Source organism: Sinocyclocheilus grahami, unplaced genomic scaffold (genome assembly GCF_001515645.1).
Source record: "Sinocyclocheilus grahami isolate Dianchi unplaced genomic scaffold, SAMN03320097.WGS_v1.1 scaffold134.1, whole genome shotgun sequence".
Taxonomy (NCBI): domain Eukaryota; kingdom Metazoa; phylum Chordata; class Actinopteri; order Cypriniformes; family Cyprinidae; genus Sinocyclocheilus; species Sinocyclocheilus grahami.
Window position 1 is genome coordinate 1,043,849 of NW_015505313.1, and position 27,944 is coordinate 1,071,792.

Here is a 27,944-nt window from a genome sequence, read left to right on the forward strand (position 1 = left end):
GCCCTAGAGATGCGGGGCCCCCCCCCCCCCTTTTTTTTATTGAGTGGAAAGTACAAACATAATTATTGAGACAGCAGACATGAAGACAGTCCACATTTTCTTTTTTCTTTTTTTTTACCTTTACAGCAAAGAAAACAACAGAGGAACCCCCCCCCCATAAAAAAAAGAAAAGGGGAAAAAAAAGTCTGGAGGAGGAAACATGATGATTCAAAACTTTAAAACAAATTCAAAAAAATTCAATCAGCGGGTAAAGTTTGAAGTGAGTGAAAATATGTTATAAAATTGATCATCGAAATATATAAATATTATATCATTTATCATGAAAAGAACCATAACTGGCATACCGAGACCATCTTATCTTTTCCAGCTTCAAAAAGTACATGGTATCCACAAGCCACTGTGAGATATTTTTCCAAAGAGATGCAGTTGTTTAAAATTAGCCAGGGCTTGGGGGGAATATGCACCACTTACTATATATGGAGGCAGAACATGCCCTTTTAGTCAATTACTTTTGATGTATAATAGATCTAGCTATTAGTGCCTCTGCAAACACTGTCAGATATGTGCTTTTAATGAAAAAGTATTTCCGAAAGCATAGAATACCCCCAATACACACATTAAAATCCACCATATGGCAGGCAGTTGTGGATTTAGGAGCCTAATCTAACACGTGAAGCAGGTTTATTTGCTAAAACAAAATGAACAAACAAACAAAAGCGTTTTAGACTAACAAACTGTAAGATAACTCTATAATGTGAGTTCTTGTCAGTCTGAGTAAATGATTCTTGCAGAACATTTATTATGGCATGACATTTATATTTATTGTTACATATGTAGTTGATTTGATAGGTAACAGAGTTTAGACTGAAATTTTTATTTCGGTTTATTCATCATTTGAATTATTTGACAAATGTCATAGACATACTGTGTTTTATGATGTGAAAGAAAAAAGGGTGGAAAGGGCATCTAAAAAATTCAGTTCCAAAGGGCAAATTGTGTTAAAATTGCAGAAAAAACAGCACATATTCTTAAAGTGACAAATGAAGTTTCTCCTTACTTAGGCATAGCTAGTTAGGTATTAAGGTTAGACATCATATAACTATATAGTGAACAAAACTAATGTTTCAGACTAACAAACTATAAAGTAAGTCTATAATGTGAGCTCTTTCTGAGTAAAGGATTGTTTATATATTCGTGCATTGGTTCGCATTAAACCCGTGGCACAGCAAAACAAACAGCAATCAATGTATACAGAAACGTTGCGAGAAGGTTTGAGTCGTGTGCTCTTGTCCGCCCTCTTCTGGAGAGATATAGATATGGCCGGGATTTCTGGCATTTCTTTTTTTGACTGGGTTTTTGGTAAATGCCTGATTAAAGTCAAGTATTCTTCACTTTTGTCCATCATCAGATTTTACTTAGGCTGTTTAAACAAAGTAAAACACTGATAACCTTTTCTTAAAAGGAATACTAAAGGAAAACATCACTGAATATTTGACTAAACATAAAAATAAGGCTGAGAAGTTGTGACAAAGGATATAGCTCAGTAGCCTAACTAGTTTAGAGTCGAAAGATGAATTACACAAGCATGTGTTTCTCTAGCTCTATTTCGTTTTCAAATAGCTAGTTCAAAACATTCCGATTTGGGTCAATTATAATAAAGATACAATTTAGATTTAATATGGCAGATTCAAATAGGCCTACTGTGGCATCCTCTGTGATTGGGGTTGTCACAAAAGGTCAACATGTGTTCAGTGAACTGTTTATTAATTGTAGCTTATGTGTCTGTACTCTGTACTGAAATTTAATGAATTTCATCCACATGCTGTCCTACATTTAGTTTACATATACAGCCCCAAGATGGCGCCAGTTGATTATCTGCGGTTTAAACGGAAACGTGTATGTGATTATTACTTTGAACACTAGGTGTCGCTATATTACCTATTATGTTTGAAGGCGTCCTTCAGGGCACTTCACATCACTCAACACCCAAATCTTAAACCTTAAGTGTGGAGACGGTCAGCCTCTTAAAACCATAATCCCCCTTTCAGAGTCCAGATGAGATGAATACTAGTGCTTATCAAAGTTTGACCACAGGCCACTTTTGCGCTAAACTCTAATTCTGTGGGCAAAGGTCTTTTTTGATTGAGACTACAGACACTTATAGGACAGATGTGCTATTTAAATAAAGTGACTCACACTTAGACATTGTTGTGTAGGCCTGTAACAGATCATATGCTAAACACAAAAAAGTCCAAGATGACTCAGTCTGGAAAGATTTTTGGCAGATGCACTGTACTTTCACTTTTTAACCAGTATTTATGCTTACTTGTTTTTACTTACACATAGCCTTTCATAAAGTTTCTCTTTAGATTTTTTTTTAATCAAATGTCTTGAAAGTGACTGTGTTGGGAATTATGTTTCATATCAATAATATATTAATCACACAAACAGCTATGGGGGAGATGGAGTGAAGGGAATCACTTTTTCCCTTATTTTTTAAACAGAAAGCACATTATATTTTCAGTATATATCCATAAGACAGATTTGACGATTTAAAGGTGGCAAAAAGTCTGCATCGAGTTCTTTAAGAAATGATACTGAACCACATATTTCTCACTTTCATGTATGATTTATTTTCTTGTGTAAAAAGAGTAAGTACAAAGCAAAAAAACAACAATAACACTCTTAAAGGAGTTTATGAAACTCGTTGATCTGACAGTCTGTAGAAATAGACAATCCCCACAAACATATACAATCCACTCTATATTATAGAGTTCAAATTCTAATCCACGTCTGTATTCCCACTGCCCAAGGCCCTTCCCACCCTATAACACAAAAGCTCCCCTCAAGCACAATATGTACATCATCCCAGTGATCGAGAAGCTCACTGAGACCAAACTGCAGCCATGCTGAAATGTGGAAATGTTTTCAAGAAAAAAAAGGGAGGGGGGGGGGGGTATTCTCCAAGAATGGCTGGGAAGGAAGGGTGTGTGAAGAGATATTAGTTAGTCCAAATAGTCAGGAATGTAGCCAGTACAAAATATACAATGCTTGATTGTTGCCACAAAAAACAGGAATGATTAAGGAAAAAAATCGGAGGGTTTTTCTTTTTTGTGATCTTAAAAAACTCCTCGGCTTTGGTTTGTTCAAGTGTCCAGTGACCAAAGAATAGACAGCTCGAGAGGGGTGCAGATTGCTTTCCCACACTCTGAATAGAGCCTCACTCCTTCACCCGGCTCACCCCTTCACTCTCTTTTCTTCCATAAGTGGAGGAGAAAAGTTTTTATCCCGCACCTGCAGCATAGATGAGAGGGAGAAAAGTTAACTCAGAGCACACTTACACACACACACACACACACACACACACACACACACACACACACACACACACTGTGGATTCAGACGGACTGCAGACAGTCTGGCGCCAAATGGAAAACTTTCATTTGCTAGAGCTGATAGGGAATCCAAGCTTGTTTGCTGATTGGCACGATGACCAAAAAATTAGGAAACTGGACAGACTTTAATACGTGATCTTGTCCTGTATAACATTTAGCAAAAACGTGAGATTTAACCCATGCATAATGACTAATCAATTAGTAGCTGGCTCTAACTTCGTACTTTCTTTTTTAAATAAAGGCTCCATTTAAAACAAATGATTTTCAGATTTTTAGGTTCCACAAAGAATGTTTTATTCTTGTTTTTTGAAAAACCATCTGCTTTAAAGAATTCAGAACTAAAATGCTTGTCTGAAGAACCTATAATGAAACAAAGACCATGTTCTCCAAAGAATCATATAGTTGTTCTTGATGTTTCTAGGTTCTTCAGATCAGGAATGGAGTGTAGATTAGTACCTAAAAATATTTGACTAATCTGCCTGTAGAATTATTTACAATAAAAAAACAAGCGTACCATTGAACGTTGCCATTCCTCTGTACTAATGGCACATAGCTTCATCCTCTTTGGAGAAATTAAGGGTCATCTCTGAGTTCTACAGCGGGAAAAGACATGAAAAGTTTGAATTTCTTCAAAAGAACTTTATAATGTATATTAATATAAGGTAAATAATAATAATTAAGCGACAAAAAATGATCGTGCGCTCACCTTCATTGACATGAACACGTCAGGCGTGTTTTGTGTGTCCGTTTCGTTTTCCAGTGCAATCTGTAAATCGAAGATGTAATCTATTACATGCTGAAGAATCTCCATTTGGCTCACGGATTTGTTCTGAGGGATGCTGGGCACCAGCTCTTTGAGTTTTGAGTAACAGTCATTCATATCGGACAGCTCCTCAATGGGACTCTTGCAGCGGCTGATGGCGAGACTCTGCTCTGAGATGCAGCACACCGCTTCATAGCAGCTTCTGACAGAGCGAACGGGACTGATCGCCTTCATTCTGGATCTGACTTGCTAGTAGAATCCAACTGTAGAGATGTCTGAAGAAGTCTGGAATCTGAGATGAACTAGCTCTCCAGCTTGATATCCAATGTTTAACTCTCCTCACGTCTCGTGCTCATTGAACGATGGCAGCACAAGCAGGCAGGCGACCGCTTTTCAAGCCTAGCTTCGTGTAGCACCGCCCCCTCCAGAAATAAACAAACCCTCATGTGCTGCTCAGCCAATAGTAAAAGGCTATTAATCGCACAGGCCCCGCCCTATGCAAATAGCTAACTCGTCATTGGTAGCGTTGAGTTGTTAGACAGAATGATGGAATGAGGAAGAGCTGTCAGAATACCAGAGAGAGACAGGCTATATATATATATATATATATATATATATATATATATATATATATATATACACTCTGGGGTTTTTGTGTAAATATGGGGTGGAGGAGGAAACATGATGATTCAAAACTTTAAAACAAATTCAAAAAAATTCAATCAGCGGGTAAAGTTTGAAGTGAGTGAAAATATGTTATAAAATTGATCATCGAAATATATAAATATTATATCATTTATCATGAAAAGAACCATAACTGGCATACCGAGACCATCTTATCTTTTCCAGCTTCAAAAAGTACATGGTATCCACAAGCCACTGTGAGATATTTTTCCAAAGAGATGCAGTTGTTTAAAATTAGCCAGGGCTTGGGGGGAATATGCACCACTTACTATATATGGAGGCAGAACATGCCCTTTTAGTCAATTACTTTTGATGTATAATAGATCTAGCTATTAGTGCCTCTGCAAACACTGTCAGATATGTGCTTTTAATGAAAAAGTATTTCCGAAAGCATAGAATACCCCCAATACACACATTAAAATCCACCATATGGCAGGCAGTTGTGGATTTAGGAGCCTAATCTAACACGTGAAGCAGGTTTATTTGCTAAAACAAAATGAACAAACAAACAAAAGCGTTTTAGACTAACAAACTGTAAGATAACTCTATAATGTGAGTTCTTGTCAGTCTGAGTAAATGATTCTTGCAGAACATTTATTATGGCATGACATTTATATTTATTGTTACATATGTAGTTGATTTGATAGGTAACAGAGTTTAGACTGAAATTTTTATTTCGGTTTATTCATCATTTGAATTATTTGACAAATGTCATAGACATACTGTGTTTTATGATGTGAAAGAAAAAAGGGTGGAAAGGGCATCTAAAAAATTCAGTTCCAAAGGGCAAATTGTGTTAAAATTGCAGAAAAAACAGCACATATTCTTAAAGTGACAAATGAAGTTTCTCCTTACTTAGGCATAGCTAGTTAGGTATTAAGGTTAGACATCATATAACTATATAGTGAACAAAACTAATGTTTCAGACTAACAAACTATAAAGTAAGTCTATAATGTGAGCTCTTTCTGAGTAAAGGATTGTTTATATATTCGTGCATTGGTTCGCATTAAACCCGTGGCACAGCAAAACAAACAGCAATCAATGTATACAGAAACGTTGCGAGAAGGTTTGAGTCGTGTGCTCTTGTCCGCCCTCTTCTGGAGAGATATAGATATGGCCGGGATTTCTGGCATTTCTTTTTTTGACTGGGTTTTTGGTAAATGCCTGATTAAAGTCAAGTATTCTTCACTTTTGTCCATCATCAGATTTTACTTAGGCTGTTTAAACAAAGTAAAACACTGATAACCTTTTCTTAAAAGGAATACTAAAGGAAAACATCACTGAATATTTGACTAAACATAAAAATAAGGCTGAGAAGTTGTGACAAAGGATATAGCTCAGTAGCCTAACTAGTTTAGAGTCGAAAGATGAATTACACAAGCATGTGTTTCTCTAGCTCTATTTCGTTTTCAAATAGCTAGTTCAAAACATTCCGATTTGGGTCAATTATAATAAAGATACCATTTAGATTTAATATGGCAGATTCAAATAGGCCTACTGTGGCATCCTCTGTGATTGGGGTTGTCAAACATGTGTTCAGTGAACTGTTTATTAATTGTAGCTTATGTGTCTGTACTCTGTACTGAAATTTAATGAATTTCATCCACATGCTGTCCTACATTTAGTTTACATATACAGCCCCAAGATGGCGCCAGTTGATTATCTGCGGTTTAAACGGAAACGTGTATGTGATTATTACTTTGAACACTAGGTGTCGCTATATTACCTATTATGTTTGAAGGCGTCCTTCAGGGCACTTCACATCACTCAACACCCAAATCTTAAACCTTAAGTGTGGAGACGGTCAGCCTCTTAAAACCATAATCCCTCTTTCAGAGTCCAGATGAGATGAATACTAGTGCTTATCAAAGTTTGACCACAGGCCACTTTTGCGCTAAACTCTAATTCTGTGGGCAAAGGTCTTTTTTGATTGAGACTACAGACACTTATAGGACAGATGTGCTATTTAAATAAAGTGACTCACACTTAGACATTGTTGTGTAGGCCTGTAACAGATCATATGCTAAACACAAAAAAGTCCAAGATGACTCAGTCTGGAAAGATTTTTGGCAGATGCACTGTACTTTCACTTTTTAACCAGTATTTATGCTTACTTGTTTTTACTTACACATAGCCTTTCATAAAGTTTCTCTTTAGATTTTTTTTTAATCAAATGTCTTGAAAGTGACTGTGTTGGGAATTATGTTTCATATCAATAATATATTAATCACACAAACAGCTATGGGGGAGATGGAGTGAAGGGAATCACTTTTTCCCTTATTTTTTAAACAGAAAGCACATTATATTTTCAGTATATATCCATAAGACAGATTTGACGATTTAAAGGTGGCAAAAAGTCTGCATCGAGTTCTTTAAGAAATGATACTGAACCACATATTTCTCACTTTCATGTATGATTTATTTTCTTGTGTAAAAAGAGTAAGTACAAAGCAAAAAAACAACAATAACACTCTTAAAGGAGTTTATGAAACTCGTTGATCTGACAGTCTGTAGAAATAGATCATCCCCACAAACAAATACAATCCACTCTATATTATAGAGTTCATATCCTAATCCACGTCTGTATTCCCACTGCCCAAGGCCCTTCCCACCCTATAACACAAAAGCTCCCCTCAAGCACAATATGTACATCATCCCAGTGATCGATGAAGCTCACTGAGACCAAACTGCAACCATGCTGAAATGCGAAAATGTTTTCAAGAAAAAAAAGGGTGGTGGTGGGGGGGAGGGATTTGGGGTACTCTCCAAGAATGGCTGGGAAGGAAGGGTGTGTGAAGAGATATTAGTTAGTCCAAATAGTCAGGAATGTAGCCAGTACAAAATATACAATGCTTGATTGTTGCCACAAAAAACAGGAATGATTAAGGAAAAAAATCGGAGGGTTTTTCTTTTTTGTGATCTTAAAAAACTCCTCGGCTTTGGTTTGTTCAAGTGTCCAGTGACCAAAGAATAGACAGCTCGAGAGGGGTGCAGATTGCTTTCCCACACTCTGAATAGAGCCTCACTCCTTCACCCGGCTCACCCCTTCACTCTCTTTTCTTCCATAAGTGGAGGAGAAAAGTTTTTATCCCGCACCTGCAGCATAGATGAGAGGGAGAAAAGTTAACTCAGAGCACACTTACACACACACACACACACACACACACACACACACACTGTGGATTCAGACGGACTGCAGACAGTCTGGCGCCAAAAGGAAAACTTTCATTTGCTAGAGCTGATAGGGGAATCCAAGCTTGTTTGCTGATTGGCACGATGACCAAAAAAATTTGGACACTGGACAGACTTTAATACGTAATCTTGTCCTGTACAACATTTACCAAAAACATGAGATTTAACCCATGCATAATGACTAATCAATTAGTAACTCTAACTGCTTTACTTGCTATTTAAAATAAAGATTCCATTTAAAACATTTTCCAGCTTAATATCATATAGGGTACGCTTTTTAGGTTCCACAAAGAACGTTTTATTCTTGTTTTTGTAAAAAACATCTGCTTTAAAGAACTGAAAACCAATATGTTGATCTGAAGAACCTATAATGAAACAAAGACCATGTTTAATCTCAAAAGAATCATATAATTGTTCTTGATGTTTCATTCTAGGTTCTTCAAATCAGGAATGGTTCTTGATTAGCTACAAGAGCGTTCTTTGCTGAACCTATAAGGAATGAATAACTTTTATTTGTCAAGGTTAATAAAGGAGTGTAGATTAATACCTAACAAAACTGGACTATAATAAAATAATTCAAAATAAAGAAAGAGTAACGTACCATTGAACGTTGTCATTCCTCTGTCCTAATGGCACATAGCTTCATCCTCTTTGGAGAAATTACGGCTCATCTCTGAGTTCTACAAGGAGGAAATACATATACAAAGTTTGAATTTCTTCAACTGAACTGTATATTGATTAATATAGGCTACCGCGTAGGCTAATTAATAAATTACCTTCACTGACATGAACCTGTCCGGCGTGTTTTGTGCGTCCGTCTCGTTTTCCAGTGCAATCTGTAAATCGAAGATGTAATCTATTACATGCTGAAGAATCTCCACTTGGCTCACGGACTTGTTCTGAGGGATGCTGGGCACCAGCTCTTTGAGTTTTGAGTAACAGTCATTCATGTCGGACAGCTCCTCAATGGGACTCTTGCAGCGGCTGATAGCGAGACTCTGCTCTGAGATGCAGCACACCGCTTCATAGCAGCTTCTGACAGAGCGAACAGGACTGATCGCCTTCATTCTGGATCTGACGTCTGACTTGCTAGAAGAATCCAACGGTAGAGATGTCTGGAGAAGTGAGACGAATTAGTTCTCCAGCTTGACAGATAGGCTATCCAATGTCTGACTCTCTCCACGTCTCGTGCTCATTGAACGATGGAAGCACGAGCAGGCAGGCGACCGCTTTTCAAGCGTTGCTTCGTATAGCACCGCCCTCTCCAAAAATAAACAAACCCTCATGTGCTGCTTAGCCAATAGTAAGAGGATTATAAGCGTACAGGCCCCGTCCTATGCAAAGAGATAACTCGTGATTGGAAGCGTTGAGATGTCCGTCAGACATAATGGTGGAATGTGGAAGAGCTGTCAGAATAGAGAGAGAGAGAGAGAGAGAGAGAGGGAGAGGGCGAGAGATATTTTCTGTGGTGGATTTGAGTGAAGATTTGGGGTCAGTGAACCTAAACGGAGCTGGGCCAGCTTGTGCAGTAGCCTAGATTAAATATAAACTTTGCTTAAAGTTCACACATGTTTTCCCCCTAAGATACGTTTTATTATTATTATGTATTATTTTTATTTTATGTATAGCCTAGGCTATACTGATTCTTTGGCTATGCAAACAATCCTAGTAATTTGAAATTATTTTCAGAATTCTATTTTAATTAACATTATAAACTTGTGATTTAGGCTGCGCTAACCTTATCTATTTTAAAGTGAACACTCTTGATCTGTAACATTTGTAGAGGAAAAAGCGGGAGGAAAATGCTATCATCCGCTAATAATTATTCTATCTCGGCTAAGACATGATATGGATAAATTCCATAAATCTGCTACTCCCGTGACCTGCAGACAAACTGGCGTCGGGAATTCATTCCTTTAGGAGACTATTGTCCACACATAGCCTGAATCAGATTAAATATCTAGCCTATACAGAACACATTATAAGGCCCACACACAGAAAAAAAACCAACCCTCTAAAATGTAAATAGGCTATTATACTTAATTGCTAGTTAAAATTAGAACCCTAAAATGTAAGTAAAATCAAAGTAACAACATGTAGTAACGAGTTCAATGTAGGCCTACTTTTTTCCCCTCCAAGTAATGAATCAAGCTTGAAACTTTGATACCCCTCTCGATTCTCATGCCAAGAGGGATAAATATAGATCTTTTTCAATAAAACATCTCCTAATATTCTCACGATCACAGAAATATTAATAACCAACTCAGGAACCTCTGAACAAACCACTGTGCGCGCGGTTTTCTTGCATTCTAAAAGTGTTACTCGTTATCTATAAATAGGCTAGATCATAGCTGTCTCCCATGACTCTTTTTTATATGAAGAGGAAGCTTCGCAAGCTACAATCAAACTATAGCCTGACTCTCGTTCCAGTTTTAACCCAGCGCATTTTTAGTTTACATCAAGATGTGTCCCCTCTTTTCTCACAGTGCTGTTTTTGTGAAGGAATGCGCTGGCGGGCCAGCTGTGTGTCCTGTCCCGCTCCAGCTGTGTTGATCTAACGCGCGAGTCCCAGACAGCCTGGCGCCGGGCTCCCGACGTCATCCATTCACGCGCTCCAGCGCGCACCCCATCTGCAAAAGACTAGTCTCGGCCGTGAAGCCACTCTGATTGGTCAGTACAGCTGTCAATCAAGCTATAAGAACCCGCCCAACCTCTCGCACAAGACGTAGACTTGCCCGCACAATTTATTTGCGCACACCTGGACTTACATTCAGTGAAGAGTTTTGTAAACCGTGTGTAAAGCTCTTCAGTTTGGCTAGATTAGTTAAACTAATACAAAAGCAGCTCTGTTTTCTCAGACTGCAATAGTATAATAGTTCTCAAATAAAACACATTCCTGTTTTGCTTGAATGGTAGGCTATATTTTGTCATGTTCAAACCGGTGTTAAATTGAATACACTTTAGTCAAAGAAGACACCATATTTAATTTTTTATGAATAAAAAAGAGGCTGTGAGAAACATGAGGTGAGGTTTAGTCGGTTCAATAGGATGTAGCCTAACAGGTTAGAAGCTGCACTATGACTGACTGCAAAGGTAATAACATTACAGCACTTTAAACCAACTGTCATTTTGTTTCTCATAGCATCATTATATTGGTTAAAAATTAAACATGGCGTCTAACCTGCCTTTTAGAAATTTTAGAGATTGGCCTGTTCACACCTTTTATTTTATGTGCATGCAACCAGATGAATGCACTTCTTTGCAGGCCGTGCTAATTACTTAGGGTGCATAGAAACTGCCCTTATGTTTGATGTTCGCCTTGTTGCACGACTGCAAGAAATTCAGCCCTTTCCTTTCTTGCAAAGACCACAGCATGGGAAGAAGGCCTTTGCAGGCATCCAGTTGGGTTCGAAAATAGCAATAAAGAATAAAAAAAGAGAAGAAGATGTGGGTGTGAGAGCAAGAAGTGGAAGGATCATCAAAAAAATAATAAATAAATAAATAAAAATTAAACATGTTTGAAACCAGATCATGGAAATATTTCATCATCTCTGCTGATACCAAGCAACTCCCTAAATGTTTGGTTGGGAGAAGCCACTGTTTTGTCTCAAGCATTAGGCCTATGTCAGGGTTCCTCAAATCTTGCCCTGGAGGGTCAATGTGCTGCAGAGTTTAGCTCCAACCCTGATCAAACTCCCCTACCTGTGATTTTCTAATGATCTTGAAGACTCTGATTAGCTTGCTCAGGTGTGTTTGATTAGGGTTAGAGCTAAACTCTGCAGGAAAGTGGATCTCGTGGGCCAGATTTGAGGATCCCTGGCCTATGTTATACCAAGGCGATAGTAAGTACAGTATGTCATTGCCTTATATGAAGGACAGTTACTGCCTTGAGTAGGCCTATGTGTCCTTTTCAATGTCTACCTGCAATTTGGCTTATTATAAATATTAGCATACCGACATGTTTATCTAATTAAACAAATTAATAATTTGTTTAATTAATGTTACTTTAGCAATTTATATCTCTGCTTCACTCACATACACTGTTCCATACCAACTTTCTGCAAAGGCTTCCTTTGGAACGGTTTTCATTGCTCATTATGAACCAACTGGCAATTTTTAAAACCTAAACTGTACAAAGCAGTGGCATCTTTGAAAACATTTTGTTTCATGGATGTACTGATATTCAGTATTTGCATGATTAGGAGTGTGATATGCTGTCTTAATTAGCTGATTGTTACATTCTAATTTTATTCATTTAAATATTATTTTATTTCATGTCACACCACAATGTTATTTGTTCATACTAATTGTTTACTCCATTGGCATTTCTTATTATTTTACTTCAATTTACGCATTTTGCAATGCTATTGGCAATACAAATATGCAGTTATGTCATGCCAATAAAGCACATTAAGCTAGAATGAATATGTCCTTATTATTCCCTAATCACGTGACGCACCCCATACCTCGTGAACTGACCTGACGTGAGGTTTGATCACAATATGAAAACTACTTTAACTGCTGGTACTGATGGATTCAACACAGAGGACACGTGAGGCGTATTTTCTTCTCTTTCTGTTCAGTTCAGTGTGACTGCGGTGTCTGTGGACCAGGTCCGGCACAATCGAGCCTGTTTTTGAGCGCATGTGAGAATGTGGCGACTGGCGTCAGTGAGTCTGCCCTGCTCCGCGTCCCCGCCCTCTGCTCAACCCCCGCGCCTCTGTGCAGCTGGACGCACACAATCAAGCCATCAACAATCGCCGTGCATAATTAGCGCGGCCCTCGACCCCTCCCGCCCTCATCACTCCCAAAGAAAATCTTTCAAGGCGTTTGTTCCCTCTTCGTCGACAAAGCCTCTCTATTGGTCTAATAGCAACAAGGGATCGCCGAGAAAAGAGCGGTGACAAAACGAACTAATAATGAACAGATTGTGTTTGACATTAGAAAAAACTAAAAGCAATGGTCAAAAAGGTTTAAGAATATGTGACCCTGGACCACAAAACCAGTCACAAGGGTCCATTTTTAAAAAATGCATATATTTATACATCACCTAATAAATAAGCTTTCCACTGATGTAGGGTTTGTTAGGATAGGACAATATTTGGCCGAGATACAACTATTTGAAAATCTGGAATCTGAGGGTGCAAAAAAAAAGAAAGAAAAATATTGACAAAATCGCCTTTAAAGCTGTCCAAATTAAGTTCTTAGCAATGCATATTACTGATTAAAATAAAGTTTTGATATATTTACGGTAGGACATTTACAAAATATCTTCATGGAACATGATCTTTACTTAATATCTGAATGATTTTTGGCATAAAGGAAAAATCGATCATTTTGACCCACAATGTATTTGTTGGCTATTGCTACAAATATACCCGTGCGACTTATGACTGCTTTTGTGGTCCAGGGTCACATATTAATATTATAATAAAACAGTATTGTTAATTATAGTAGGGCTATCAATGTGTAGCAATCTAATTAGTTGTAGTAAAAGAATAAAAATAAAATAACATCTTTTAATAGTATTTTTAATATGCCTTGCAGGGCAGCCAGACCAGATTAGTTTACATCTAAAAGTTTTGATGGAGATCTTTTGAAGTGAAACAGAAGAACATCATGGACAGTTTTTGAGCCATAAATCCAGTGCCAGAGGTTTGTGCTTCAGTTACATAACTGGTTATGTTTACATTGGTTGCATTGATCCAAAGTTAAGTAGGGCTACACAGTAGGCACTTATCCTGGGGTCAAACGCATGAGTATCATACAGCATATGCACCGACTATAAAAACAGACTGAGACAGGAGTTGGATTTAGATGACAGGAACAAGGGAAAAAGAGAAGGGATGAAAGAAGGATAAAAGAGGGCAAGACATTGTAAGAGACAGCAAGACAGAGCTCAGGGAGATAAACCCAGGCCAAAAGCCCTCTTGTCCTTACAGACAGTTTTACTGTCTGCATGTAAATTAGAGCCAGTATTTCAGCATTTCTTTCTGGGTCAATGATGCTTTGACACCACCGAGAGTTCTTTGGTCTTTCAACTTCAAAGTATGTGTACACACACATATATGCAGACGTTCACATGTTCATTTGAGATCTTTCCATGAACAGATGATGTGAAAGAGCCATTGAGAAACAAACAGCTGATTTCTTGACACATGGTCTCCCCTCCTTTTGCTGTTCTTATCCAGGTCACTGCCCCTTCCTCTCCTTCCTCAAGATGCTACATACACACACTCACACACACAAGAACTGACCTGATTTCAAGACCCAACGTGGATAGACAGTCAACTAATCAGACATAACTAACCTCTTATCTTCTGAGATGTCACCATTTGCTTCCTGTCCCACTACACACACACATTGTCTCCGATTCAAATAGACACAGCAACACACTTTAGGTTCCTATGTGACTTTACATTATGGTCTATAAGAAAGCCAAGACCATTGCTAGGGGGCTTTGCTTTGTGAAAAAGTCGATTTTGCATTTACAGTAAAACATACAAAACATATTTAAAGAAACAGTATTTAAAGGGAAAAAACTGACTCATCATCATGTCAAGCGTATAGGATGATTAAAAAATAATAATATTAATGAAAGAAGTCAGTAAATAGTAATATTGTGAAATGTTATTACAATTCAAATTCTATTTCTATTGGAATATATTTTAAAATGTAATTTATGTCACATTATCCTTCAGAAGTCATTCCAATATGTTGAGTTGGTGCTCAAGAAACATTTCTTATTATTATTGATGTTGAAAACAGCTGTACTGCCTAACATTTTTTATACATTTTGTAAGGATTTGTTGATGAATGGAAAACATTTATTTGACATTTTTCTTGTAACTTTATAAATGTCTTTACTGACACTTCTGGTTAATTTAATGCGTTAATGTTGTATAAAATATATTCTTTCTTTCTTTCTTTCTTTCTTTTTTAAAAATAAAATAAAATAAATCTTAATGACCCCAAACCTTTAAATGGTAGTGTATATCAAATATACACTACATTAATGTGCAAGGATGATAGAATTTTATTCAATGTCTGCGTGTATTCTGCATGTAGAACATCCATCTTTTATAGTTCATTGTATTCTGGTTCAAATAAGTAAGGCTGGGCAAAAAGTTGCAAGTCAACCTCTCTGTCGAAATTTTCAGAGGTGTTTATGAAGTTTATGAAGGTGTTTTATGTTAAGTGTGCATCTTCTGCTTGTAAACAAAATGCAGTCGATCCGGGTCCTGCCTCAGAATGCTCCTCCTCTCGTGGTACACTCGTGAACGCGCTAATGTCTGCGTGTATTCTGCATGTAGAACATCCATCTTTTATAGTTCACTGTATTCTGGTTCAAATAAGTAAGGCTGGGCAAAAAGTTGCAAGTCAACCTCTCTGTCGAAATTTTCAGAGGTGTTTATGAAGTTTATGAAGGTGTTTTATGTTAAGTGTGCATCTTCTGCTTGTAAACAAAATGCAGTGGATCCGGGTCCTGCCTCAGAATGCTCCTCCTCTCGTGGTACACTCGTGAACGCGCGGCAGAGACTGACACAGAAGAGAAAAAATTGTTTAATAAATCCGTTATTTTTATTTTATATATGTTTTGCATACAAAAAGTATTCTTGTAGCTTCATAACATTAGGGTTGAACCACTGATGTCCCATGGACTATTTTAATGATATCCTCACTACCTTTCTGTGCCTTGAATGTGTCAGTTGCATTGCTGTCTATACAGGGTCAGAAAGCTCTCAGATTTCATCAAAGATATCTTAATTTGTGTTCCAAAGATGAACATCAGGGTAAGTAATTAATTCATTTTTGGGTGAAATATCCCTTTAAAGTTGGCTGTTATGCTTACTCCATGGAAGTGCTGTGGAGGTTGATATCTCTCCATAATAATAAGAACATCTCTAGTATTATTTTATTTTTCACTGAGTTTGATGCAATGCATTTGGAATTGCATAATGGTCATAACTAGGTATTTTAAGCAGCATAATAGTAGTAGTAGTAGTAGTAACTTTATTTATCCCCTTGGGGAAATTTTGTTTCAGTGTCTTGTTCAATATGCGGTTCTCACAAACGACAATACAACATACATTTCACAATAGAAACAATACAATTTAACATCAATTAATCAAGAAGTGCTAATTACTGAATGAGACCTGCTCATTACATAAAAAAAAGCATATTATGCCTTACAATGTTTTCTAAGGCATCAAATGTAATAATTTGAATAAAATTGACTCTATGTAAGAGTACATTTTCCACAGTCGGGTCAAACCATTCTCATTGTTTAACCGTTGTATTCTGTGCCCATGCAGCCCAGCCAGAATGGTTTCATTTTCCACTGTGGGGCTGGTAACAGAGCTTGTCAGTCATTGCCTTGGTAACACAAGTGTATACATACTGTATGAGACGTAAATAGCGACCACATTATGAAGGATATGATCAGATATGTGTGTTTCCTTGTTTTCCAAGACAACAAACAAGCGACCAATCCTGAGTGGTGGCATCACCACACCTACTTCTACCATAATTCATGATTTGTAAACTAACACGTGTTGACATTTGAATCACATGACCAACTTCATATGTATGGCTTTTCTGATGTAGTAAATTTGCTTGGTAGCTCACCTGATAAAAGAGCTCTTGTAGCAGCAAGCTAAGCATCGTTGCTTTAGCCAATGAGGCTTTATTTTGTGTTTGCTTTGGTTAACGCTAACAAAATGTTCTTTTAAACCACAATAGAGCATTAACCTTTTAGCGCCACTAACTGCACATTTCATTTATGAACTGTTGTGACACGTTTATCAATTTTAGATAAAACTGCACAGACTTTAATTTTTTTCATGTGTTTTATCTGCACCTAGTGAGCTGCCAGGCGCAAAACTACCACTGCTGTCCCTGTGTCCTTGTTCATGTTATTGAACAGAATTTGTTGTAGTATTTCACAAGATATGTGAATGAGAGAGAAAAATGAGACTTGTAGTGTTTGGCTGAACGTTTCCCCCTCTCTGTTTCTGATGGGACATCCAGATGTAACAGCAGACAGACTGTAGCCATAGGGGTGTTGCATGTCCTCAGGTTTCTTTATCATAGTCGCCCTTTTCTGGTCTTCAAAACATTCGTGAACACATGTGTAAAAATGAGGTAAAAATGAGAGGTTAAGTGTACATGCTTTAAGCTATACACTGGTGTATGTGCTTGACATGTTTAGTTTGTTCCTTTGACAATGACTCAACAAAAGGTCAAAAATCATTGACTCACTCATACACTAACTTTCTCTCAATCAAAATACCAACAATCACCGTAATCCCACAATCCTTCCTTCCTCCATCTCTCACTTCATCTGCCCCATCAAAGAGAGCAGGGGATGACTGGAGACATTTGGTCATTGTGATCGCCCACCGTGAAATTGGCGGCCCTTGGGCACGGATGATCGGACGTAAGTCACAAACGGTGGTTGGTGAGCTGTGAGGTGTTGGATTTCTGCATTTATTACTGATAAGGAAGGAGTGGGAGGGGATACCGGACCCAGCCATGAGAACTCAAACAGACTTGAGTCTGTCCGAAATCTCAGGATGGAATTCAGTCCATCTCAATTTCAACATTTCCTTCTCTCTGAAGAAACCATTTTAACCTGTTACTAGTAATAAAGTTCGTCAAGACAAATTCTCAAAGTTGGCTTGAAGTCTTCAAAGTCTTGCATAAACGTTTAAAAATGTTTCAGAAAGCAGAAAGCCTTTAAGTTTAAAAGTTATATCAGTCACACAGACAGGTTGTCCTCCACTGAACTAAGCTAGAATTTGAACTCTTAAAATGTCAATTTATCTTAAACAGTCCTTGTGTTCGGGAACTCTCCCTCCCTCTCTCCTCCCATCAGGTCGTTCGTTAGGTCAGATGAGACCTTATCTTGTTTGTCTGACACGCTGCACTACTTTTTTTAGACAACAAATTAATCAGTGTTTCTGTTCAAAATTGGTAAATCTACTAAGAGACCTGACAGCGAGTAAAGCTCACAAATCTAATTTTCAGTAACTTACAAAAGTCACTGCCTAGCAATAAAAACACTTGATTGTTTCACACATAAGCCCACAGTTCTTTCTCCACTTCCATGATATTTTAGACAACATAAATGGAAGATCGTTTTACGCATAGGGCAGATTATAACGATTGAGTCCAAAGCCTAATTACACAAATGCTTATTTTCACTAGTGGTAGTAGTTTTCTATGTTGATTTTAAACAGTTCAAAACAACTTAGAAAGTTCTAACAAGATTCTCTCAACGTTATAAACAAGCCTTCTGCCAGCAACGTTAATAAACATTGTTCAAAGTTACGTTCTTCTGGTCTTTAATAATAAAGTTCTTGAAATGTTAGCACAAAAATGTTATTTATACATCATTACTTAAATGAAACATTTAGTTGGATGTTTGAATAACATTTTTTAAATGTTGCTATACTTACTACTTGTTTAAGAACTTTCCAAGAACAGGTAACGTTCCCATAATAACTGAACAATGATAAAATTGAAAATTCCCTTAATGTTTTCTCATCGATAAAAACATTTGTAAAACATAAAAAAAAGTGAACTTCTGAACATTCACGTTAATAAACATTGTTCAAAGTTACGTTCTTCTGGTCTTTAAATGTTGCTATACTTACTACTTGTTTAAGAACTTTCCAAGAACAGGTAACGTTCCCATAATAACTGAACAATGATAAAATTGAAAATTCCCTTAATGTTTTCTCATCGATAAAAACATTTGTAAAACATAAAAAAAAGTGAACTTCTGAACATTCACAAAACATTGAGAAAAAATGTTTTCATATCTTAATGGGAACATTAGCAGCATGTTCTTATATTTGGGTCGTAGGTGATCAACTGGACGTAATAAAACAACACTAGCCTAACATCATCAAGACAATCAGAACAGTAACTACTGACTGTTATATCCTGTGAGGCTTAAATGAATGTATTTTCTTTGTTACTTTGGAACGTAATTGTTACTTCTCTGAAATAAGGGAGCCGCATTGATGTATGCAGATGACAAATGCGACCTCCGCAGGGCACAGTCTTCAAAATGAGAAAAAAGCAATTGTTTTGCTGTTACACAAATGGTGTTCTATAATTCTCTTACTCTATATGTTTAGCTAAAAAGTCTAACATATATGTATGTTAGCCTATATATTGCCATTATGACAACATGACCCTATATTGGAAAATGTGTTCAATGAACTATATACCGTATGTATATATATATTTTTTTCCTTTGGCAATAATGGAAAAAAGTTGTTCTGACTATGTATAAATTCTAAAATGCTTTCATAAAATAATTAATAATTGATGAATACAATTGCAAAGAGTGATAAAGTGATACAAAAGCTGATTGCTAAATCACTGTTTACCACTTGAGAGACATTGTGAAAGCTAACGCAGATGTGTCTTGACTGGAAGCATTGCTGATTCCCCATAGTTTACACAGTGGTCTTAATCTTTAACTGGTTGTTCTGTTTTTGTGTAAGCTCATTTTACACGCTAGGTCCATCACAGGTTTCAGAATATCCTGAGGCCACAGTCTGATGTATGTGTGACCTCTTTACCCTACCGGTCAAACCCAACCTCTCACCTTTAACCTGCCATGTGACCTGCCCCTGATGGATTTTTGTAGCTGTTCCTCTGAGCTGTGAAACATAAACTGTACAGAAGAGAGTCGACAGGACAGCACCATCCTGACACTGAGCACTATTTGATATGCTAGAACTCCGAAAAGTCACTTCCACTTGGAAACACGCCTTGAGATCTCTGTGTTTGCCAAATTATTTACGACAAATAATTCATCACTTGGGTTTTCCTGCTTAACTGACTGGCCGTTTGCAAGATATATTAGTAAAAACAGAGTTCTCATCTTCCACAAACAGTTTCAATAAATCCTTCAGAATATCTTAATCCTGATTGGTTTACACATACCTCACAAAAAAGCAGGTTCTCTGCTCTCCACAGCATTCCAAAGAACTTTTCCAAGATCCAAAGTGCCCCCTACAGGATACTAGTGGATCTCATCTGCAGTCCCACACATGCAGTGATGTCAAACTATCAAACACACAGATTACATATCAACACAAGCAGATGTAGCAACAAACATATCAGTAGAACATTATTTCTGGAATTCAAAGGTGCGTCATATGTGTTACGTTTGAAGATTTTATGATTAAAATCAGTTTATAAATAATAATAGTGAAGATAAAGCAAAAATAAACAGCTATGAAAGAGAATCAGAGTAACGTGAAAAGCTCAAGGCTCTTAATGGGAGACATTCTAAGTCAAGGACATTGAACAGATGCTGAGTTTCCCAGTTAGGGGTTTTGCACTCCTACAGACTCATTCAGTGAGGGAACAAATAGATGTTCTCATGTGACTTCATGCCAACATTCAACTCAAAACAGTCAACAAATCACTTTCCCTGTCCATGCTGTTTATAGCTTCTAACATGGATCTACAAACCAGAAACCGTTTAAATCCCCACCTAGTATGCTTGGGAAATGCCTTAGAGATGTGCACAACTCAACAAACTCTCTGGTGATGAAATAACAGCTTTTCTGTCTTAAAGAGGAACCAACCAACCAGCAGGAGAAAACGGTCTTTTAGAATTCCCATTCATCTAAATAATGTTGCACAGCCTACACTATGTTTCTTTCTTCTGCTGGACACAAAGATATTTTGAAGAAAGTGGGTAAAAAAAACAGCTGAAGGTAGCCATAGTATTTTTGTTTTGTATAATGGAAGTCAATGGCTACCGTTAACCCACTTTCTTCAAAATACCTTCTTTTGTGTCCAACAGAAGATTTGTTTTTTCTCACGGAGGGTGAGAATGATGACTGAACCATCCCTTTAAGAGACCTCCAGATACAAATTATAATTATTTGACATCATATGAAACATTTATACACAGCTGTTTGTGAATGGCCGTCAATAGAGAAAGATGCTTTTTGGTTGCAGAGCGTGTAGTTAAAGCATCTACCAGCAGGGGCTAACCAGCTAAACCAGGAAAACTAACTAAACAACTGCTGTTTTATTGTGTTTACTGAGGTCAAGAGCAATGTAGCAAGTTTCCTGGATGCAAAAAAAAAACATTTTTGCATGTTGGATTCTTTAGGTTTATTTAGATTAACTCAGCCCTTGGCAAATGATATAGAAATGCGCAGATGCAACACACACACAGTTTGTGACAGTGCAGGACCTCATTCCCCTCCTCCTGCTCCCCCTACTAGGAGACCCACAGCTGCGCAAGCCAGGTGCTATCTACTCTAACACACACACACACACACACACACACATTCACACACTTCCACCCGCCAACGAACCCAGCAGGAAATGCCTAATACCAGTTTTAGAATGATGCCACTATGCCAGCAGGAGAGGGTGCAGCACTCGCTCACTCCCTCAGCACTCGCAAAGTCTACAGATGACAGATACGAACAGCTTGAACACAGAGATATTGATGTAATATCGACTTTGGAGTAAAGATGCAATAAAATCTTCAAAATTGGGGGTGAAGACTGAAGGATCTGACACTAAAAACCCACACTGATCGCCCACTGATCATCTGTGTTGGTTGTGGCCCTATAATGTTCAGTGAACTTTACTTTTCAGCAATCTTTCTTTACTTGATAAAGAAAGCACCATATGATACTTTACTTGACATGATGTTGTTCAAATTTACAACGCTTATATTTTTAGAGAGGTAATAGCAATCTAACAGGTGAATTTTCCCATGTATGTTGCCCTGTGTCTCTCATGCATATCAGATTTTAGCATAAAATCTATATATTAAAAACAAATAAACAGCCTTTACTTATGACTACACGTTCAGTATAGCCTCAGATATTATATGGCTTAAGTACACAGAAAAAAATGATTTTGAAATTCTAAATAAATTATTGGAGTATGTTTTACGAGAAAATACTATTTCAGTCTTTCTACTTCAAAATGTAACATTCAGTTCAATGTTTTACTTGACATTTTATTGTACTTATTTGTGTAATTCTGACATTTTTCAGTGTATGCAACTTTCTTCAAAATAGGACTTTAAATTCTATATATATGATAGGGTTTTTGTATGATGAAGTGTGCAACAGTGTTATTTTAATATTGAGATAATATTAGTGGTTCTAAGAATTTTTACATTTTATTTTAATTACATTTGTATAGGTTTATTATTAAATTATGATTATATAACTTATAATTTTATTTTAATTAGTTTAAGTTTTATTAATTTTGTTGTATATTTGTCATTTTTACTATTTTTTTGTTTGTTGTCTACATATTTTAAATTATTATTTTTTTTTTTTACATTTACTATATTTCTGTTAATGTTTATTTTATTTCAAGTAACGGAAATACTTTTCATGGTTTTAGTTTCAGTTAACTATAATTAAGATGTGCAACAGGTACTTTTCATGTAAAGCGCCACCTTCCTTCATCTTTAAAAGCCCCTCCACCTCCTGTTCTCTCTCCCACAGGTGAGACCCAGGCCAGAGTACACCAAAAAAGTACATCAGCTATTTCTGTCAGTGGCTTACCACACTATTGACGCTGTACCGCTCATACTTACTCAGTTATCACGTAGGAGTTAAGAAAGCAGACATTAGCACATACAAACACACACCAGCACATGTACACAAACAAACACCCATACAGAAAAGGTTCGATGTTCAAAACTGATCGGCAAGCAAAAAAACTTTGCTGATGTGTGCTTGTATCATATCTCCTCAAGACTTTTCAAGAAAACGCTACAGATGTACAACTCAAAAAATCAACTCTTAGCCAATCGGACGTAATGGATCACGTGGTCAGAAGAGTCGTTGCCCAGGAAATGATGCTTCGTCGGAATGGAAACTTTAGTGCGGCCCACCACAACAGAGACACCGTCTGAGTGTGTGTAAACAGCATGATGCCTTCTCAAAACCTCACATTGAGTGCGGTCACACACTCACCTCTAAGTTTTCCATCCACAAGATGTCAGACCAGTATTTTGTCACCGGATGTTTTTCAAGGTCAGGGGTAAAAAAAATAGATTCTCTGCCTGTGATCTGTATGTCTTTCCATCTCGCTGTGCACCTGCAGACCTGTGGAGCCAGTCCAGGAGAGTCGTGTGGCCTACTGGCTACTGCTATTTACGACTGTGGTTTCAACGCCACTTTTTTCGATTTAACTCTACTTTGGGTTTTTATTATCGCAAATGAATGTATTATGAGGCTTCATTCATAATAATCTGGTCTTGTGAATGACTTTGTTTCTACTTTCAATAGACTTGTTTATTAATCACATTTAAAAGAGATAATGCTTGCACTCAGAACTTTTGGGTTTCAGCGCAAAAGGATTCATTTGGAATAGCATACTATTCTTACTGTTTCTGACATATCTTTATAAATATAGTGACACCTAGTGGTGTGGATGTATATTCAGTCAAACGCAAAAAGATTTCTATTTAACAGTGCCATTTGTATAAGCCAGCTATGATTCATTGTACAAAAGTGTTAAGTAACAGGGAAGTCACCAAAAATATAATGAGTCATTGGTCATGTGATCGCAACATGGTGGCCTACATAAGATGAACCACTCAATGTAAAATAAAAAAAGATTTTATTAAGCTACTGTTTGTGTTCATCTCATGCAGATGCACATCTTGTTAATAATATTTTTCAAAAGTAAATGTTTTTTGCATTCTTAAAACCATTTACAACTTTTTAAGGAGGAAAAACCTCCTGAGTGCACCTATAATCCAGCAAGAAATTATTCTGAGGACATGAACACTGTTTTACAGTGAAAAGGGCTTTAAAGGGATCATGACATGGATTTTTAAAAATTATTTTATTATGTTCCTTGAGGTTTACCTATAATATTGCACAAAAGAACTAATAAATATGTGGAAAAATTATTCTTTTCAACCTTCATTCTGAGCCTCTATCTAAAAAGACCTGTTTTTAAGGGGCTTGTCCTTTAAGGTTTGTCAGGAATCAGTCACTGTTATGATTGGCTAACACCATTGCATAGGAAACAGTATCAACGCCCCTCGTTATTGCATGTGTGAGTGTTTTGGCAACATGATCAAAATAAAATGGTCATTTCCAGACAAAGCATTATGAAATCATTTACTTACGGTTTGTGAGGCAGCTGCAGTCAGATCTAGTACCGCTTCATCTTTCAGCAAATGTTTCTTTGTGAACTCTCCATGACACTGTGCCTCGTTTACAAAGCAAAATACTCCAAACAATCCTCTGACACGATCCGCGATGCCATTAAAAATAAACTATCCACTTGTTCCTTATGCTGAGATCCTTCTGATATCTGTACAAAGACCCAAACAATCTGTTTAAACCAAACACGCCAAAGCGAGCGTTTTTTCACTCCATTTATCCGATTGACAACAGACTCAAGCACGTGGACTGTGTCAGAAAGCAAATGCGCATCTGTATACTGTATCCAGTGTAGACAAAATAAGGGCAGTGATTGTAATTTCTATTTGCTTTTGACACGACACAACACTCGCTTTCAGTGTAATCAAGTGTCAAACCGTTAAAGGGGTCATATGATGCGATTTCAAGTTTTCCTTTCTCTTTGGAGTGTTACAAGCGGTTCGTGAATAGATAAGATCCCTGAAGTTGCAAAGACTAAAGTCTCAAACCCAAAGAGATATTCTTTATAAAAGTTAAGACTGGTCCACGCCCTCCTAAAACACCTCGTTTAAACATGCACCCACATGTCTACGTCACTGTGTGGGAAGATTTGCATAACACCGCCCAAATGTTCACGCAAAGAAAGAAGGCGTAACTTTATTGTTGCTGCCACTGCCGCCGCCATGTTGTGAAGACGATGTGTGGTTCGTTGTGAAAGCGAAACTACTTTGTTTGGCCTTCCAAAAGAGGACACGACTAGAAATCAGTGGTTAAGTTGTATTTAAAACACTGTTCCAGAACACTTCAACCCAAATATTCAGATGTGTGCAGCACATTTTATGGAGGACTGTTTACAATGCCGGCTGTTCTGACTCACAGACTGTAAGTACGTTTTCATATTTAAAGAATTTGCCACTGATGATTCAAACACGAATTTTGAGCAGTGTAGAGTAGCACTTGTTGTTTGTCATTTCTCCCATCACAAATGCAGATATGGTTTTATGTTTATGCGGCGCAATGCAACGCAATGCGTAAAAAGACAGTATAAGTCATTATAATCCGTAATTATGTCCCCACTGGATGCAACAAATGCCTCGTTTATAATGGGTTTGAATGTTTTTGTCCCGTCGCTCCAGGACACGGCATCACAGTATGGTAGGGGCGTAACATTTCCGTCACCTGGATAGCTGGCCAATCAGAGCACACCTCGCTTTTCAGAACGATGTGCTTTGTAAAAATTGACGCATTTCATAAAGGCGGGGCATAGAGGAGAAACAATAATGTACATTATGTGGAAAATAATGTGTTTTTTGAACCTTAAACACATTTCATTACACCAAATACACAAAATTATTTTTAGCAACATCATATGACTGAATGCCAGTGGGCGTGGCCTATGGTGAGACGAAGACTATTTGTTGATGCCTTGCTCTGGATGCAGTGTTTATGCAAATGTTTGTACCCGGGTGATGTCAGCTTGCACCAAAACGAGCAGTTTTTGGAGCTTGATTAAATAAATGCTTTGTTTATAATGATGAGGACGGTTTAAGCTATGAAACTTGCAGAATGTTTTAATGATACAAAGACCTCTTATATGCCAAAAGATCAAGGAAAATTTGATTTCTCATGTCTTGACCCTTTAAAGGGACAAACGTTTATGAATGCAAACATTCAAGACTCAAAAATATAGTTTTTTAGATTTAGACTTACATACTCTTTGTTGAAAGCATGCACACACACACACACATGCACTCCTGCAGGAAGAGTGGGTGTCTGGGAGCAACAGCATGGGAGAGATGTCGAATGTGGTTTCCTCCCGATGAACCTTTCCTCCCTATGTCTTATCAGTCAAACAGAGAGGTGAATATGTTGTAAAAGTAACCAGGTTGGTAACATTTATCAGTGAGATCTCTGCCTGAGAAATAAACACAGCTCAACTTCCATAGGAGAGCGCCTAGAAAGACAAAGTCGGACAGAGGAAAAATAGATTTTGCGAGAATAATTATCATTACAAATCACATTATTTTACTTTATACATTACTCTCAATTCAGGGTTATTAATATCTTTCATTCAAACTTTAGATGACCCCTATTGTCACTGAAGCAGCAATGTGTATGTAAGGGTAAAGGTCATGGGTTTTCCCTGTGAAAAAAAGCATCTGATGACACTGTTAGGAAGGTCCCTCATTCACACATTTCCAAATACTCATCATTCACAAAATTCTGTACATCTCCTGCAACTTGTGTGTTCGTTTATTAAATGTTTTAGCTGATTTGATAATGCTTTCTGACCAATAAGAGTGTTGTACTGGCAACTCTGTTTAACATATTCTATGATATAAATGAATTCCAACCGAGCAGAAAAATGCTATTAAACACCACATATTCTGTCTCGCCTAGTTCATCAGTGGCTAATCAAATTTTACAGTAGATAAAACCAGCAAGGTGGATGCCTGTGATTTTTTCCCCCCATGTGTAACTATATATGTTTAAGTACATACAAAATGAACGGGTAACACTTTACAATAAGATTATTTTTTATTTAAATTTTTACATACATTTTTTACTAATACAGTTTGATCATTTCAAGGTGGATGCCTGTGATTTTTCCCCTTATGTAACTGTTAATGTGCTTTTTAATAAGTTTGAATTAACATTAGTTAATGCATTATGAATGAACAATAGTGTATTTATGAACTAACTACTGTAATAATGTTCATTGTTAGTTCATTATAATTAACAAAAAATGTTAACAAACTGAAACTTATTGTAAAGCATTACCAATGACTAGGGTGTGTCAAAATATATTTGTGCAAGTGTGTGTGAGAACTAGGTTAGGAGTCAGTATGTGAGACCTTTGCATGAATGTTTATCTGGGTTTAACTAAATATGACAGAACCTTTTGGGGACTAACATTTGAAAAAAAAAAATTTTATGAATAAGGATTAGTGTTAAGGGATGGGTTAGACTACAATAATTATAATTAGCTTTATGTAAAACAATAGAAGTCTACTGTATGTCCTCATTAGCTAAGTGTGTGTGTGTGTGTGTGTGCGCAAGGCGGCAAGGTGCAGAAGAGAAGCAAATGAGTCATTGTGGGGCAAAGTAAGATTCTGTTTTAGAGAGATACACTTTCTGCACCCATCCTCAACCTGTCCTTTGCACACACATACACCCTTATATGTACACGTACACAGACAAGCACATTCGTCTGTCCCACGCAGTTAAAAGCTACAGCGAGGTTCGCCCACGCAGTATTGCATACTGCACTCTGCGGCCTGCTGCACGGAGTCTGTGTGCAGTGAGAGCCCTGTTTAACCGCAGTAAAAACAAAGTTTCTTCTTTGTACTGATATTAACATCTTGATACTTTTCTGCTGGGCTGGAGCGGATCACACAACAACAGGATGCCCAGGTTTGAGATCTGCTGAAAAACAATCTTCTTCTCAGCTCCAGCACAACAACACTAGAGTCATGTACCTGTAAGTCTCTTAAACCCCACCCACAGGAAAGACAAGTCACACATTAGATCAATTTTTTTTATCGAAAGGATTTCCTAGGGAGCAATGAGATTAGGGAGAGCAAATAGAGATAAATTAAATTTCCTGCCGCTCACATTTTTATTCTCAGAAGAAGACACCAGTAATCTCATATATTTTTTCTGGAGAATTAGAAGAGATCAACAACTCAGAAACTTAGATTTCCAATATACTAAGATCTGACATCAACAGTTAAAAT

General features: G+C 37.2%; 2 protein-coding genes and 1 long non-coding RNA gene across 3 annotated transcripts; 1 reads left to right on the forward strand and 2 right to left on the reverse strand.

The window, feature by feature from the left end:
• The first annotated feature begins 2,618 nt into the window (after window positions 1-2,618).
• LOC107590892 (uncharacterized) lies at window positions 2,619-3,085 on the forward strand. The gene is made up of 2 exons (XR_001609836.1): window positions 2,619-2,916; window positions 2,947-3,085. It is a non-coding gene; the product is annotated as an uncharacterized lncRNA (long non-coding RNA).
• A 240-nt stretch (window positions 3,086-3,325) lies between these two features.
• LOC107590891 (DNA-binding protein inhibitor ID-3-like) lies at window positions 3,326-9,280 on the reverse strand. Its single transcript, XM_016279836.1, has 4 exons — window positions 9,110-9,280; window positions 4,102-4,399; window positions 3,910-3,988; window positions 3,326-3,538 (listed from the first exon to the last, which is right to left on the reverse strand). Exons 2-3 carry the CDS (start codon window positions 4,390-4,392, stop codon window positions 3,935-3,937), a joined length of 345 nt encoding a protein of 114 aa, XP_016135322.1. The 5' UTR covers window positions 4,393-4,399; window positions 9,110-9,280; the 3' UTR covers window positions 3,326-3,538; window positions 3,910-3,934.
• Window positions 7,250-9,110, reverse strand: LOC107590890 (DNA-binding protein inhibitor ID-3-like). The gene is made up of 3 exons (XM_016279835.1): window positions 8,812-9,110; window positions 8,637-8,715; window positions 7,250-7,939 (listed from the first exon to the last, which is right to left on the reverse strand). The coding sequence occupies exons 1-2, from the start codon at window positions 9,100-9,102 to the stop codon at window positions 8,662-8,664; spliced, it is 345 nt and encodes a 114-aa protein (XP_016135321.1). The 5' UTR covers window positions 9,103-9,110; the 3' UTR covers window positions 7,250-7,939; window positions 8,637-8,661.
• Window positions 9,281-27,944: the final 18,664 nt, after the last annotated feature.